The sequence below is a fragment of the Lissotriton vulgaris genome, chromosome 12 (assembly GCF_964263255.1).
Source record: "Lissotriton vulgaris chromosome 12, aLisVul1.2, whole genome shotgun sequence".
Classification (NCBI taxonomy): domain Eukaryota; kingdom Metazoa; phylum Chordata; class Amphibia; order Caudata; family Salamandridae; genus Lissotriton; species Lissotriton vulgaris.
Genome location: NC_141700.1, coordinates 640,105,199 through 640,123,514, shown reverse-complemented (window position 1 = coordinate 640,123,514; position 18,316 = coordinate 640,105,199). Strand labels below are relative to the sequence as shown.

Below are 18,316 nucleotides of genomic sequence, written 5' to 3'. Positions count from 1 at the left end.
TGCTCTGTGCATATGGTAAATGTTGGGATGAGGGTAGTTCCGCTACAGCTCGGCATGAAAAGCTGGACTAGTGAGAGGGCACTGGGAGCGAGGGGAGGCTTTGGTTTGGCTGGGAGGAGCATCCTCCCATGGTGCTAAAGGCGGACTTGTACGAGCCGGGTCTCAACTCAGTCACTGCTCTTATCTAACCACCATTTTATCCCAGGTCTGATGTGTTTAGACCTAGTAATTTTGGGTCCTAGTATGACAGAGCAGTACTCACCTGGGAATATGCTTCTCCATACTCACAAGGAGAGCCTCAGTGGCATGAAGCTTGGACTCTCCTTCCACCAAATGGATTTACCTTCTATAATGTTGAGAACTCAACGTGAAACCTGGTTCAGATGAATGACTCCTAAGCTATCTCCGTAACTTCAGAATCTACAGAAGTCACTCTTCTAATTGGAGACACCCTTCTGCCGTTTGCCCCTCTTTTCTTGAATGCTGTAGTTTTGGCCAAAAAGTATTTTACACACGCATGATCTCAGAAAATCCCTGATTTTTGGGTACATCATATTTCTTTGAACTTTTGTTTTGCTAACACTTGCATTTCCCGCAGACTTTTAGTTTGCAGGGGACTTAGTTTGAGGAGAATCCATCTTGCAGGAACCGTGAAACTGGGTGTGTGCTGCAGCTCGGTGTAATGCGTTAGCAACGTTCACCCCCTGACTATAGAAACTCTATGGACAGGGTTTCCGCCTGGCCTGTTTTCGGCATGGCCAGTATTTGAATATCCCAGCTGGTACAACAAGTACCAACATCACTGTAAACCATTATTTTTTACTCTTAGAAGTACGTGCTTAAACACTAAATATAAAGAGAAAGCAATTCAAATGCGTTCTAGAGCTCCCTTAATGACCCATGACTGGTGGTTAAAGTAATCCAAGACAGCTAAGCCACGTTAGAAAAAGAATAGGGGCGATTTGATATAAAGCCCTAAAACAGGCACTCTTTTTTTCCTCTGGGAAAGGTGGCAACCCTAGGCTGATGCCTCGCTCGACTCTTGTATGTGAGGTCATACCCTTGATATCATTTTCAGCGCTCTAGTACGCCAAATTTGCTTGAAATGTGTCCATGTTATGTATGGAAAAAGAATGTTAAACAAATTACAATTTTGCCCGTACTGATGATGGCTTTACTGCCTTGCATCTTTATACACCCTTTTACTCCCCCCCCCCACACTTTTGACTTTGACTCCTGTCATGCCCCCTTTATTGTTCATAAATCCTCCCTCTGCTCTCTCCCTACATCTGTTATCTAAACGCTCTCTCCAAAGTACTTGCTTTAAAATGGTGTTTTCAGGGATTCTTTTTTCCCTGCGAAAATTCTACATAGTGCCTGGAGCTGCATTCATTGATATTTCACCCCTTCGTTGAATCTAACACCCTCTCCGTGAGTGTTGAATGGCTGATAGACTTTTTCCAGTGGCGGAAGTTTCATCACCAGTCCTTCCTCACTGTGGGCTCAGCTGGCAGGAGCCAACAAGTGCAGATAGTATCCCGTTGGTGCTTTTTCCAAATCGATATAGTTACCGAAATCTAATACCTACACGTATTACCATTGTCGATGGAGAGGAGGTGTGCGAAGACCCACCCCAGGCTTCGCCTCAAAGTCTTGGCCTCTCCCCACCCCCAATAATGGTAATACATAGTATAGTTTACTACACCTCTAAATATGCACATGCATGTATAGTTTTGGCTTTGATGGTTGTACTTTACTTCGTCCATACCACAATAGCTTCTGTAAGGTGCCTTGACACCCTCGTGAGCTGGTCTGGGCTATACATGGCATCTCATGGTACCTCAAATAAAGATATTGGACTAAATTACCATGTCATAGAGGTATGTAAATGAAAAATGGAGGACTACAAACATGGTAGCCAGTGACATGCCCCCCTCACAAATGCCAAGGTTGTTGAGATGATCATTAGTGGTGGAAACCAGATCGGTGCGATGGGAGCACTGAAGACTTTAGTAACTCTTGGGCTCAGGGCTGCACCCAGACTGGCTTCTGCCAACAAGCGGTGAGGAGTAAAGGTGACAGATAGGAGATGTCTTGTTTCCATTCTAGCGCCATCCTTCTAAGGCATCGACCTCCTCCCGCAGCCATGTTTCCAGTACCGCTCTACTGGTACCGCTGGCGGGAAGCATTGCTGTAATAATGCAATAAAATCCAAATTGTAGAAAAGATGATTTATTGGCAGCACGGCTTCACATCTGCTCAGGTTGAACTTCAGTGGCAACTGAAGCCAACAGGTAGAATGCAGACTACAACAATCTATGCGGAATGTAGAACCCCACACAAAAGGATACCAAGCGCATGCTATGCAATATACAATGTGAACCAAATGTAACAGAGTATGCGTATACATAAATATAATTAGGTATAATGATAACCATGAGATATAACAATCGCGCTGACAGAAATCAGCTGGAAAAGACCTCTGCGCTGTTCCTTCGCGATGACATGATATGCTTGTGTCTCCCCCTAGCCCCCGCTCGCTCCCTTAACTTGGCCAACTGGTTGCTTCTCTGTGCCAAGTGGCACAGCTGTCAGCTGGCGTCCTCTGCAGCTGCTCCTTCACAGAACTGGGCCTGTTACCAAATTTGGGGAGCGGGCAGAGCGCAGCCAGGTGCCGTCTGCGCCCTGTACTGCCAGGCCCGCTGCAGCCTGATAGGAGTGACCGGCTAGCCTGTGGGAACCCAAGGGTTGTGCTGAATGAAGCAAGACCCAGTGTGTAATTCACTTATTGTTGACAAGATTGGTCAACGGGGTAAAACGTCTTCTGCAGACTGCGGGTATGAGTCCTGGCAGGGCGGGCGCCCTCTTTCTTCAAGTGGTAATCAGGAGTTTGAACCCTGGGTGAGATAGCAGAATATTAAAGGTCAGTTAATGCAATTGTTGTCAAGTTGAAAACTCATTAAAAAAAAAGGAGTGACGATTTAACACAACTGGACACACCACTTCACCGATTCCTGTCTCTTTTCACACTATCTCCACCTTACAAGATCAGGAAAAGCTAACATTCCACTTAACATGTGACCGCACACTGTTTTTTGGTTTCTTCTTTAAAGTTGTTTTTACTTCCCTCAATCCGTAAAGCGTGAGCTTTGCTCACCATGTTTAAATGTTTTTTCTTCGTAGACGGGCATGCAGAGTACGCTGGCTTCTCTTGGGGCACTGACGTCATGTTACCAGGCTGATATAACTGGTCAACTGCCAACAGTTCACAGGGAGGTCCAACACCTTATCCTGGCAAGCCGTGGGAAAAACAAGGCATTGTAATATAAATAAATAAAGAACGGTGCTTTGTATAGAACCTAAAAAGGTGAAGAAGTAAAACGTTGCACTATAGAATGGTAAAAAAGAGTAAAATCTAAAAACACTAAGAGGTCAATCTTATAAATACCATGCAATGCATAAAGTCTGCAACAGCTCTCATTACCACCAGTTGCCTTACACACACACACATATACTCCTGACCGGCAATGGTCATGCCAAACGTTCTAGAAGATGCGTAATTGACTTGATATAAACCCCCCGTTTGACCCCACAAATGCTAAGAACATTCACCCGCAACTCATTGAAGCAGACACATTCACCTAACCTTGGAACATAACCGCTCACACTATTGAGGACACTCTTTAGAACCTGAACCGCGTAGTGACCTGCGGCTGAATCTTAGGAACTGTGAGGGAAGTCACCAAGGCCTATCCAAGGGCAGAAATGACACATCACAGGCAGGTTGTGTGCTGTTGAAATGTCAATAACTTGACATTGAATCCTGGAATGGCAGGATGGCCATTCGGGATGGTGGGATTAGGACTTGCAGAATGCTTATTTTTGCTCCGATCTCATGGAGTATCAATAATTTCACTGCTTCTGTTTCCAGATGTAACATTTTCTCCAGCCCTTGGGGAAAGGCATTTTCAAAACTTCATAATGCACCACCACAAGCAAAACTTTAGTGACTGTTGTATTTCTGTACTTCCTGCTCGTCGGTCCTCTCAGCTGCTCGCTACTTTGAACATGTTGATTTGCCTTTCTGCTGGTGAAGTAGATAGGAGGCAAGTGTCTTGTCACCAAAAGGTGCATGAAAAGCAAGTAATGTGATTGGCAGGAGGGCAGCTTAGACACTGCCTGGGCAGACTTCAAGACCTTACTGCACTTAAGTAGTCTGATACTTCAGTCGAATCTACTAAAAATGTTAAGTTTTCTGCGTCCCACAACAGATTGTGAGACTCAACCACATCTTTAAAAAACATTGAGGATTTGAATTAGAGGAAGATAGATTTTACAATAATAGAGCCTGATTTGCAAAGTTAAAAAAAATTCTAACTCTCCTCCTTGTACGTTTCTTCTAAACTTCAACTCAACGTACGTCGTGAAAAATCAATCACAATTGTGGATTTATATGTGAATGCCTAACACCAAACATGAAGGCTTTTCACCGGCAAAATACATGGCCATTAGTCATGTACTTTCAGATATGTTTGCACTGTGAGGAAAACTCTTCCTTTACAGTCCAAGTAAATATGCAAGTGTTGGGGATTTTCTTACAACCTTGTTATACACATACTCCCTGGTTTTATAGCACCAGCGAAATTCTTATATCTTCCCATTCAGTTCAATACATTTTGTTTGACTTCCACTGTACACAAGCAGACAAAACAAAGAGTTATTAAAAAAACTGCTTGATATAATATAAATTAACAAACTCACATTTACCGAGTTCGAATTCATACACATCTGAGATGTGTGTGAGAAGGCGATTGATGGAGCTAGAAAGTGACATTTTCAGTCATAAAGGAACATTTTAAGACCTACTTTTCATCTGTGCTCCAATATAGAATAGTTGCTGTATGCCTACATGCAGTCTAGTAATTCCACTGCACTCCTCAGATCAGTGGCCAGGGCATTTTACAATCAGACATCATGTCTGGGCCTCCCCGTGGTGATGGGACTAAGACAAGCCGTCATAGCATGGTTTTAAAGTCTCAGCATCTTTCAATCATTCCATATAGTGGGCGCCTTCCATTCCCCTTCAAATATATCAAGCGTAATATTTATAGGCCATGATCAGTAATCTTCAAGGCATTCATCAGTTTGATTGGGTATTAAAATCACTTCTTGTGCTTGAAGAACTTTCATTCTCCTCTCAGCAATGCTCAGATTCTCAGGGACCTGTTCTAGTACACGAGGCCCCGGCACCCACATATACCCAAGCGATGGGGATCACCAGAGACTTCTTCAATGCCGGCTTTTGTGTGTTCAAGGAACTTATTGACAGGGATGGGATGCAGCACCTATCTTCAGGTGTGATGGTGGTACTCAGCCAGGCTGCGATTCTCAAGGACCCGCGCTTTTACAAGAGAGCAAACCACCTATCTGTACTAAAGTGATCACCAGAGCATTGCGATGGAATCGTTTGATAAAACGATGTAGTATATTTTGAAAGGTTACATTGTGACTAGTAATCCAGGAGGTGTTTTTGAGCTATGTAAGCTTTTTTTAGGATTGATGGACATTTTGTGACAAATATATGGTTCTTCTTTGGTCTACAGAATAAAACATTTGGAGGTAATGTTGAGGCTAATAATGAACTATTAGTGGAACATTTGGGTAAAATAATGTAGTATTTTTCAAATACCTATGGGTATTTTTGGGGGTTATGGCAGTACATTTGTAAAATTTACAAATCACAGTTGTATGTGGGTTTGCCATTCTTGTGACATTATTGTATTTTTATGTTCTGATTTGAAGCATTGGTATTTAATTGAATTCCTCATTAATGGATGCTGGACATAATTTGCAGCCTGCGCCGAAGAGAACTCGGCAAGCCCTCCAGCAAGGCACTTCATTAGCAATGGCTCCAGTGTAATGTAGTCGTATTAGTTTCAAGGTTCTGAGTGCAATACTCAGCGCCTATTGAAATCAGGCTTTATCTTTCATTAGGTTTCGGTAGTTCAATATCAACGAGGAGGTGCCTGAGATCAAGCACTGATTTTAAATATATTAGACAGTCATGCGAGAGTTGCAGCGGGAGGTTTCTCTCCAGGTAGTGTGTCCTTACCTGCAATGCCCATAGCCCCCACCTAATAGAAGGATCAGACAGATTGAAGTTCAGATTGCCCCTCAAAACTCTTGAAGCTGATTTGCATGGTTGAATGTTATTGTAACCTCACACTTTGCAGCTTTACTCCATTGTTATTGGATTTTTCTTGACCGCCTCTTCTTTCCGTCCGATCATGCAGCCTCTTATGTTAGAAGTAGCTTCTTGTAGTAGCCGCTGAGCAGCATAATCATTATCCAAATGAGAATATAAAATAACATGACATAAGTACATGTCACTTCTAAGCAGTTTGATAGATTTTTTCCAGGCTACATGAAAATTGCAGCATAAGATTGAGATGACAAACATGACCTCTTATCAGATGGCTGTGCTAAAATCAGTCTGCCCCACCAATGCCTGATCATACGTCTTCTTTCCAGCCTCTTAAAGCATTTTATCTTCCAGGAGTAGGAAAGATACCATGAATTGTGAAGTACTGCTGTCCATAATTTTGAGTGGTGTGTTTCCTTTTTCTTTAGGTGACCCCTGGCATGGAGAACAAAGAAGGGGAGCTGTTAATCAAGGGCCCATCTGTATTCAGGGAATACTGGAACAAGCCTCAAGAAACCAAAGATGCCTTCACTCCCGATGGCTGGTTCCGAACAGGTAGGATCTAGAATGTTTTTTATATCTGTTGTCTTTATGCCTTGAGTGAAGTAGCCTATTGGGACGGGACATTGGAAAATACCTAGTCAACTACATTGACATAGATGGCATCACTTCATTGGACCTTATTCCCCAAAATGACAGCGAGAGTTAGCATTGCTCCCTTAAATCGATAAATGCTGTATGAAGTGAAGCAGAATGCCAAATAGAGGGTTGTGGGCCAATGGTGACAAGTCGTCTCTGAGTTCGAAGTGTTTTTCAGTGAGTGGTGAGGCTTGACGTCTTATAAGAAAGCTGTTGAAACTGGGATGTGATGATTGGTATATTAGGAAGGAAGCTGAGTTTTCTGATATCAGTGTCATCAACAACATTGTGGTTCTCAGCAGAGGTTGATTGACACCCATTCTGAGGAACACCAAGGTGGTGCATTCTTTCGGTTCTGTTCCACATCAAGGAGATCCGGAGCAGGGGACAGCAGACCCCTCCCCATCTGTCCAAGGTACATCTTAGTGCAGGCTGCATTGATTGTTAAATATCACCACAGGGTTCCAGACCAGTGATGCCACCCGCAGAGCCAGTGTGCCATTGATAAAAGCCATGATTCGTAGGAGAGAGTGTATATGTGTGCACAGAACATATGTGGACAGTCGCATGTGTATGTGTAGAGCAAGTGCTTGAGTGTGTTTAGCAAGTTCCTTGGTCCAGACTACAATATGTACAGCCTGCAGAAGCCTTTCTGCCTCCTGGTGGCATACAATGTTCTGTAATGTGTGGTGGATACAGAGGATCTCACCTGTCCCAGGTTGTTTTCTTCACTGACTAAAGATACAGAACTGCAGACTATATGCAGGCTACATTATGAACACCATGCATAGGTTGTGCTGTCTTGTGATATTGACGGTGTACATATGTACATAGAGGTGTCTCATAGAGTTGTCCCCTGGTCAAAGGTTCTACACCACATGCATATATAGAGCTGTACGCTGAGTTATGTTCTGCAGTGTATGTATACGCAGAGCTGTCTCCGGATCTCAGGCTATGTTCTGCACAGCTCAGATAAGCCAAGCTGCTTCTTCATGGCATACTGTCTTGTATGGTGCATGGAAACAGAGGCTATCACCAGTCCCAGGACTTGTTCGTCACTGCCTAAATATGCAGAGCTGTATTTTGGGGCCAGGGTATGTGGTGCTGTAGTGTGATCCTGGCAGTGTTCTGCACAGCCTACTAAGTCAGTGATATTGCCTAGCCATAGCTATCTAATGCTTCGCATGCACCCATGGAGGTGTCTCTTGGTCAAAGGCTCTACACTGTGTGGGTACATAAAGCTGTGTCCCGAGCTGTGTCCCGAGCTGTTTTCTGAAATGTGCATATAAGCAGAGCTGTCGTCTGGTCCCAGGCTTTATTTTGCGTTGTTTCCTGTTCATCTGTAGTTACCCCATCGGTTGAGGTTGTCTTCTGCACTGCCTCTATGGGTAGAGCGCTTTCCAGACGTGTGTTTCCACCGTTTCTGTTTAAGCACAGCTATTGCCCGGTCTTAGGCTGCGTCTGCTATGTAGAAGTCCATCATGGGCTGTGGTTGTCTAAGGCTTTACTTTACTTGGTTGTCTTAGGCACTGACAATGTGTTTATATGTAGAGCTGCCTCCTGGCCCTTTCCTGTCTTGTGCATTACGTACACACGTAGCTGTGCCTCCTGTTTGTTCTCGGAACACTATGCTTAAGTAAATAGGCCCTGTAATGACTGTTATCTGCTTGCCAATGTTCTCGTATGGGCCTGTGCTCAGTATGTGTGCATAAAGAGATGTGTCTTCTAGTCCCTGCATGTGATCTGCTTGCAAGCAGAGAGCTGTCTCCTGGGTCCTGCCTGTATTTTCCACATATGTTTGTTATGGTCACTGCCTGTGATCTGCTTGCATGCAGAGAGCTGTCTCATGGGTCCTGCGTGTATTTACCAAATATATGTGTTATGGTCACTGCCTGTGATCTGCTTGCATGCAGAGAGCTGCATATTCCTGTGATCTGCTTGCATGCAGTGAGCTGTGTATCTGCCTGTGATCTGCTTCTATACAGAGAGCTGTTTCCTAGTCCCTACTTGTTATTTGTTTGCCTACAGAGAGCTGACTCTTGTCCCTGTCCTTGATCTGCATGCCCAGGGACTGCTGTCTCCTGGACCCTGGGTGTGATCTGCTTGCATGCGGGGATCTGTCTCTTGGTTTCGGTCTGTTTTTCCATGCATACCCATAGGCTTCGCCTGGCCACAGCCCGCGTTAGGCTTGCATGCGGAGAGCTGTCTCCATTCTCTGCCTGTGACCTGCTTGCATACTTAGACCAGCCTCCCGAGCCTACTTGAATTTCCATTTTGCTCTATCAGACCTTAGCGCCCACAAGTCAAGTCAAAACAACTGTATTCGGTGAGATTCTATCACCATAAAAGCATGCGAATCAGAGGGGAGCAAATACAAGCTGCAGTTAATTATCAAATTTAGACAATAACAAGATAAAAACATATTTCTTGAGCATCACTATTACACAACATAGTACACTTTTATGTTATGCATAAAACAAAATGACCAATGGATGCGTAAAATTGCTAAAAGCTAATATCGTTATGCTAGAGTATCGGCCAAATGACATAATTCTTCTCTTTCTTAGGCTTTCCTCCTATTTACCATCTTTCGCTGATGCCTAGCTCACCTCTTCTTTCACCCCCTATTGTTGTTCTCAACTCTTTTGGCAGAGCTCGGGTACCCGGATGAAGCTCAGTCAGATCCACAGATTTCATTACAGGTCACCCCTTTATTTAATAGACTCTTCTCCCTGCCACGTGGCGCTGTCCTACCTTTAAAGGGTTTCCATAAAACCGTATAAAGATCCCCTGGGGCCAGCGGCCAGATCCCCTGCCACCGATATCCACGAATCTTCTCAGCAACAGGTGGCACCACACATGCGTCCCCTTCATGGCTGGCTGCGCCCGGTGCCCTCCAGAGCCTGAATAGAAGGATCGGAGTGTATACCTCTGCCTCATAGCCCGCCCTGGAGCAGGAGGTATCCTCTCTCCCTCCCATTAGGCTCATGAAAGCAAAGGCATTTTGAATAAACGTGTTAAACAGTCGCCCGACTAAAACAAAAATTATAAATTACAAAAAGCTGACACAACCATTTTTTAAGCTAGGACTTTTAAAATAAAAAAAAACACGGGTGCAGTATTCAATGGAAGAGCTTCCTTCTTCGTGGTAATTTGCATACTACCAATATGTAAGGAGTGCGTATCTTCTACTTTGTGCTGGAGATGCTGAGATGGAAAGAGCACGGCAGTTCTGTCTGTGGTGCAGGGCCTTCCACTAAATGCACACTGTCCCCGTGTGTGAAACACGTCATCGTGCCGTGAAGTGAGCGCTGATTGCCGTAGACAGACGGCTGGGTCAGCCTCGGGGTGCACTCGAGTCCTCTGTGTCCTCTGGGTCATATATCCTCCAGTGGGGGGGGGGGGGGGGGGGGGGGGTGCTCCGAGGCGGCGAGTCCGTCTGCTGCCGCTGTGGGCGGAGGCCTGGCCGCGCTGCTCGGTACCTGCTCATCACCGCACTCGGAGCGTGGGATTGCGTCCACGTGCCGCCTCCTCGTGGAATGCAGAACCCCGAGCTTCGAATTGTGCACACACGCTGAGACTGGTTCTTTCACTTCGTGCACATCTCTCCCGTGCTCTGCGATTCCCGCCACTTCCTATCTGGCACCAGAGCCTTTGTGAGCTGGCCCTGTGGGCTGTTTGTGGGGCATTGGAGCTTGGCCTCCCTGGGCACACCGCATTGATTCCTGTGTGAGTGGCGGCATTGGCTCCAGGCCTCAGCTCGCTGTCTCTCCCGAGTCTGCTGTCTGTGTTCAGGGCTTGTGCTGCGCCTGACAAATTGGATCAGGAACTTGTAACTACAGGAAGGTCTTTAATTATCTCCCTAGTCTGATGCCTCTCTAGTTTCAAAGACCTCCAAACGTTGTGCGGGACTCCCATCTGCATGTTGTCCTATGCCTAGTCGTTTCAGTGTCTGATTTGTCCATTGAACCCAACCTTATTTAAAAGAAGCGCGACTGACCAAAGAAGTGACAGTCCTAGTACACTGTATCCTTTAATTGATTCATTGATTGAACAGCTGCAGCCAGAAGGCTTAAGGAGAGTCAATGGATTCACGTGTCATTTTGAACACCAAATGTGCTCGCTCAAGGCCTTGTACAGAGCTTCGATCCTTATATTTGGGATACTTTTCTTTCAATATGGGATGAACCCAGCGTGCAGTATGATGGAAACACGGGCATCCGAGCAGCGTCCATGAGCACGCTAGGCTTTCACCTGAAATCATTATAACCAGCATTTATTAAGTACTTAGTAGTACAGGCAGATCACAGAGTGCTCTCCACATGCAGGCAGATCACAAGCATGGCCAAGAAGACTGCTGTCCACTTGCAAGAAGATCACAGGCAGGGGCAAGAAGACTGCTCTCTGCAATCAGGCTGATCACAGGAAGTGAGAACCAGACTGCTCTCCTCATGCAGGCATACGACGTCCAGAGACAAGAAGAGTGCTGTCCACATGCAGGCAGAATGCAGGAATAGAAAATAAAATTGCTCTCCGCATGCAAGCTTATCAAATCAAAATACAAGAAGTCTGCTGTCCACAAGCAGGCAGAATACAGGAATGGTAAATGAGACTGCTGTGTGCATGCAGGCTGATCACAGGCAGGAACAAGAGGAGCGCCCTCAGCATGCAGGCAGGTCACAGGCAGGAAGAGAGGAGCGCTCTCAGCATTCAGGCAGGTCACAGGCAGGAACAAGAGGAACGCTCTCAGAATGCAGGCAGGAACAAGAGGAGCGCTCTCAGCATGCAGGCTGATCACAGGCAGGAACAAGAGGAGCGCTCTCAGCAAGCAGGCTGATCACAGGTAGGAACAAAAGGAGCGCTCTCAGCAAGCAGGCTGATCACAGGCAGGAACAAGAAGAGCGCTTTCAGCATGCAGGCTGATCACAGGCAGGAACAAGAGGAGCACTCTCAGCATGCAGACTGATCACAGGCAGGAACAAGAGGAGCGCTCTCAGCAAGCAGGCTGATCACAGGCAGGAACAAGAAGAGCGCTTTCAGCATGCAGGCTGATCACAGGCAGGAACAAGAGGAGCACTCTCAGCAAGCAGGCTGATCACAGGCAGGAACAAAAGGAGCGCTCTCAGCAAGCAGGCTGATCACAGGCAGGAACAAGAAGAGCGCTTTCAGCATGCAGGCTGATCACAGGCAGGAACAAGAGGAGCACTCTCAGCATGCAGACTGATCACAGGCAGGAACAAGAGGAGCGCTCTCAGCATGCAGGCTGATCACAGGCAGGAACAAGAGGAGCACTCACAGCATGCAGACTGATCACAGGCAGGAACAAGAGGAGCGCTCTCAGCAAGCAGGCTGATCACAGGCAGGAACAAGAAGAGCGCTTTCAGCATGCAGGCTGATCACAGGCAGGAACAAGAGGAGCACTCTCAGCAAGCAGGCTGATCACAGGTAGGAACAAAAGGAGCGCTCTCAGCAAGCAGGCTGATCACAGGCAGGAACAAGAAGAGCGCTTTCAGCATGCAGGCTGATCACAGGCAGGAACAAGAGGAGCACTCTCAGCATGCAGACTGATCACAGGCAGGAACAAGAGGAGCGCTCTCAGCATGCAGGCTGATCACAGGCAGGAACAAAAGGAGCGCTCTCAGGATGCACGCTGATCACAGGCAGGAACAAGAGGAGCACTCTCAGCATGCAGGCTGATCACAGGCAGGAACAAAAGGAGCGCTCTCAGCATGCAGGCTGATCACAGGCAGGAACAAGAGTAGCGCTCTCAGCATGCTGATAACAATATTTATTGCAGTATGTGTGCCACTGGTCTTCATAAACCCATTACCTCCACATGCAGCCATGGTTAACCTATGGTTATCAGGGTATGACACTTGAATGTGTACCTAAGCTCAGGTGCCCAGTTGGAAAGGGGTTTTAGGGTGCAGAAATGGATAGGAGTAATGGAAGTAGTAAGATGTTTTTAGGTTTAAGGGCTTGGTAGGAATAAGGGAATAGTAAGGAGGTTTAGGTTTAAGGGTTTAGTGGAGTCTAAGGAGGTAGTAATGGATTGTTAGGCATGGGTAGGTGTTAAGGGTAGAAAGGGATTTTTTATTTTCGAGGGTGGGGAGATTTTCTTTTTTTGTAAAATATATATGATGGGTTTGAAGGGTTCCCCCAAGAAAACAAAAATCTATCTATCTATCTATCTATCTATCTATCTATCTATCTATCTATCTATCTATCTATCTATCTATCTATCTATCTATCTATCTATCTATCTATCTATCTATCTATCTATCTATCGATCTATTGATCTATCTATCTCTTTAGCATAGGGCCATTCATGCAGAGCTGAAAAATGGCAAAAGTCTTTTACCACTACAGGCACAGTATTACAGCTTTGACATGGGTGGCACTGTGTTAACCTATACTTAAAGGCTCTGCTGTAAAAAAATGGCAAAAGGCTTTGTCCCTTTCTAGTTCTGCATGGATGGCAGTGTGCTAATCCTATGCTTAAAAACTCTACTAGAAAAACAGTCTTTTGAGGTGAGTAAATTGAGCGTCACTGGTGTTGTAGGGTGCTCCATATAAAGGAACTATTCTCCACCTAAACTTGGGAGCTACACTTAACTTCCTTTTTTGCGCACGCACACACACACACACACATATATATATATATATATATATATATATATAATGATATAATTTTTCCAAGAAATCGCTGTACTCCCTAAACTGTTGAAAGCTACTTTAGTTACATAAACAAACAATCGCACCAATGCGTTTCGACCTCCTAGGTCTTTTTCTGGGCCTAGCAATGTACGCTCTATATGTCAATCTGGGTTTGCTAACTTTACCCATTGCACTTATTCTGGTAATGCCTCTAAAGAGTGACTGTGCAAGTCTGCTGGTGTAAACAGTGGCTGCCATTCTGGGCTTCCCATTTTAACCTGCATCTGACACTCTGCTTATTACTTTAACCTATACCTCCCTTTTGGCCTGCGATTTAAACTATGTCTGACACTCTTAGCCTGCCACTTTAACCTGTACTCTGATGCTCTTGTCCTGACATTTTAACCTAAACCTGATAAACTCGGCCTATCTATATAATAATCTTTATTTGGATATAAAAAAGATATCCTTAAAATTCGACCTATCACTTTAAGCCATAGCTGCCATTCTGAACCTGCCATTTTAACTTATAACTGAAACTCTTGGCCGGCCTTTTTAATCTATATCTGACACTTTTCTCCTGCCATTTTAACCTGAATCGGGCACTTTCGGCCTGCCATTTTAAGCTATATCTGATACTCTCAACCTATCACTTTAACCTATAGCTTCTATTCTGAGCCTGTCATTTTAACTTATTGGTCTACCCTTTTAACCAATAACTAACACTGTTCTCCTGCCTTTTTAACCTGTATCTGGCACTTTTGGCCTGCCACTTTAACCTAAATCTGACACTCTTTACCTATCACTTTAACCTATAGTTTCCATTCTGAGCCTGGCATTTTAACTTGTAGCTGACACTGTTGGCCTGCTTTTATAACCTATTTTGAACTCTCTTGGCCCACCACTTTTACCTATAATTTCCATTCTGAGCCCCACATTTTAATCTATATCTGACACACCCGGCCTACTATTTTAACCTATATCTGCACCTCTCGACCTACCACTTTGACCTACAGTTTCCAGCCTGCCATTTGAACTTGTAGCTGACACTCTTGGCCTGCCTTTTTAGCCTAAATCTGATACTCCCGGCCTTCTACTTTAATCTGTATCTCCAATCCTGAGACTTCTAGTTTAACATATAGGCCTCTTCATGGCCTGGCAGACTTGCAGTGATCTTTAGGTCAAGGACTACCGGGTGGCGCAGGTGCCTGGTCTTCTAACAACATCTTGGGGACATTCTGAAAGCTTCCATGGGAATGCATTCTGCCCATTGCTTACCATTTGCTTTGTAGTTTGTAACTCAGATTTGCTTGGTCTCTATTTGCTTTCTTAATTTATTTTTAGGCTGTCCAGTTTGAGTTTGTCCCTTCTGTAGCCATTACTCTTTTTAAGGTATCCTTCCACCAGTGCTCAATCTCTGTAAACAGGCCTTTAAATGTTGTTCTTATCTTGCCACATTTGCTTGTATCAAAGACAGAGGTAATATGTCAGACTTTGTCTTAAAAAGAGAGCTTGGTGTATACTTTTCTTTTTCTGACTTCAAAGTGAGAGGATTTATGTGACAATCATGCTGGCTACTGGGGGTTTCCCGGATGGAAGACTGTACAATGTTATTTTTTTCTAGCACACAACAACATTTAAATGTCTGTAAATGAACTGTGCCGATATTTCAAAATATATCAGAAAAAGTAAAGTACAAACAAAGCTAATTTTTGGGTATTTCCGAAGTATGGTGGAAACAAATGTTTTAATACGATCAAAAAATCAATTCAATATGTGATGATATTTTCACACATTATTGCTTGTAAGCTGTATACTTTTATCAGCTAAAATTGTAAGTCATTGCAAATGTAATGGTCATTTTAATTGAAGATGTGTTGTTTTTAATGGCAGGGCGCTACCACACCATGCATACCCCACCACTCTATGCCACGGCAATCTACTCTGCTCCACTCCACTCTATGCCAATCCACACTGCGTCACTGAATGCTACACTGCACCACTCCATTCTGCGCCTCTCTACTCTGCATCACTTTACTATATGTCATTGTGCTCTACCCCACTCCACTCAACTGTGCACCACTGCACTCTTCGCTACAGCACTCTACACCACTCCAATCTAGGTCACTGCACTTTACTCGACACTACTCCTCTCTGACACTCCACTCAATGCCACTACTCTGCAACAACTACTCCAATGCACTCTACGCTGTATCACTTCACGCCAGCACACTCTACGTCACTACTCTATGCCACTCTACCCTGCGCCACTATACTTCAATGTACTCTGAAAGAATCTACTATATGCTACTGCACTCTACGCCACTCTGCACCACTGCAAACTAGGCCACTGCATTCTACGCCACTGCACTCTACGCCACTGCACTATACGCTTCTCCACTCTACTCTACTTTGCAACATTCTACTCGTCACCATTGCACTCTTTGCAATTGTATATCACAGCCCTCACTGCCATTTCACTCTACACCACTCTACTCAAAAACCAAAGCACTCTACGCCACTGCACTCTAGGCCAACTGCTCTGCACCCCTGCACTCTACACCACTATATTCTACAACACTCTACTCTATGCCACTGCACTCTACTCTGCTCCACTCTACTGGGCTCTGCAGGAATGCACTCTATGCAACTACACTGTACTCCTCTCTACTCTTCACCAGTCTATGCCAGTGCACTGTACTCCACTCTACCATGCACCACTGCACTCTTCGCCTCTGTACTCTGCTCCAGTCTAGGCCACTCTACTCTACACCACTTCACTCTGACACTACCCCCTATATGCCACTCTACTCCGCAATACTGCACTCTATGCCACTCCCCTCTACGCCAACGCACTCTTCTCTGTCCCACTCCATGCCAGTGCACTCTACTTCACTATTCTATGCCAATGACTCTACCCTGCACCACTCCACGTCACCTCACTGTACTCTGCACCACTCCACTCTACTGCTCTCTAAGCTGCTCCACTCTACTTTACTTTTCACCTTTCTTCTCTACACCATTGCGCTCTACGCCACTCTACACTGAACCACAGCACTCTGCTAAGGCACTCTACAACACTATACTCAAACCAATGCACTCTACGCCACTGCACTCTAGGCCAACTACTCTGTAACACTGCACTTTAAACCACTTTACTCTACACCACTGCACTCCACGCCACTCTACACCATTCCATTCTACATAACTGCACTCTATGCCACTCTACCCTACTCTGCACCACTGTACTCTACGCCATTGCTTTCTATACCACTCTGCGCCATTCTACTCTACACCACTGCACTCTATGTAGTGGACTCTACAACATTCTACTCTGTAAGACGGCATTCTCCGCCACTGAACTTAATGCCATTCTACTCTACACCACTGCACTCTATGTAGTGGACTCTACAACATTGTACTCTGTAAGACGGCATTCTCCGCCACTGAACTTAATGCCATTCTACTCTACACCACTGCACTCTATGTAGTGGACTCTACAACATTGTACTCTGTAAGACGGCATTCTCCGCCACTGAACTTAATGCCATTCTACTCTGCACTACTGCACGCTACTGTGCTCCACACAATTATATGCCACTCTACTGCACTTCATGCCAACACAATCTACACCACTACACTCTATGCCATTCTACTCTCTCTACATCTGTCCACTACCCTGCACTGTACTCTACACCACACCTTCACACTCTACCCTGCACCCCTCCACTCTATGCCACTGCACTCTACGCTGCTCCACTGTACTCTGCACCATTCTACTCTACACCATAGCCTTCTATGTCACTCTACACTACACCTCAGTACTCTCCGCCAATATATTCTATACCACTGTACTCAAATCCAATGCACTCTCCACCAGTGTACTTTCGGACAACTACTCTGTAACACTGCAGTTTAAACCACTATGCTCTACAACACTCTCCCCCACTCTACACCATTGCACTCTACATCACTGCACTCTATGCCACTCTATTCTACTTTGTACCACTGTACTCTATGCTATTGCTTTCCTACACCACTCTGCTGTGTATCACTCTACTCTACAACACTACACTCTATGCCAATGCACTATGCACCACACCACTGCTCTCTACAACACTCCACTCTGTAAGACAGCGCTCTCCATCACTGATCTCTACCCCACTCTGCTCTTTCCCACTGCAGTCTACTCTGCTCCACTCAGCTCTATGCCACTCTACTGCAATCCACGCCAATGCACTTTATGCCACTACACTCTACACCAGTGGTCTTCAAACTTTTTTATTCCGACATCCCCCCCCCAGTGTAGAAAAACAATTCGCCCCCCCCCTCAAAATATTTCGCAATTATTTTATTTAACTGGTAATGTTTAAATATGTCTAGACTTATTTAAACATTGCAGCTAAGTACTGTCACAGTTTTCGAAATGCAAACAAATACATGATTTCCAAACATACTAATCCTGTGAGGCAGGCCTTACTAATGTGCAAAGGATCCAGTGTGGTTATTCAAAATGGCAGTGTGGGTCTTGGAGTAAATTTGAAGTCCCTTCCCTTTTGACACCTTCTCCCAGCCAGGATTTAAATGACAAAGGAATAAAGGATGTGAATGATGGCCCATTACAGACGAGCTTACTGCTGCTCATTTTTTTAGGCTGAAAAGAAAGCATAATGTTTCTTTTGGCCAGAGCCTGGCGCCCCCCTCTGAGATCACTCGAGGCCCCCCTAGGGGGGCCCGCCCCCCAGTTTGAAGTCCTCTGCTCTACACCATTCTACTTTACTTCACCCCACTCAATCTAATCTACTCTGTAACACTGCC

General features: G+C 45.2%; 1 protein-coding gene across 1 annotated transcript in view; it reads left to right on the top strand.

The window, feature by feature from the left end:
• Window positions 1-18,316, top strand: part of ACSF3 (acyl-CoA synthetase family member 3) — a 407,668-nt gene that overhangs the window by 155,293 nt on the left and 234,059 nt on the right. Inside the window, exon 7 of the mRNA XM_086945801.1 lies at window positions 6,631-6,757. Within this exon, the coding sequence (XP_086801927.1) occupies window positions 6,631-6,757 (127 nt within the window). The remainder of the gene's footprint in view (window positions 1-6,630; window positions 6,758-18,316) is intronic.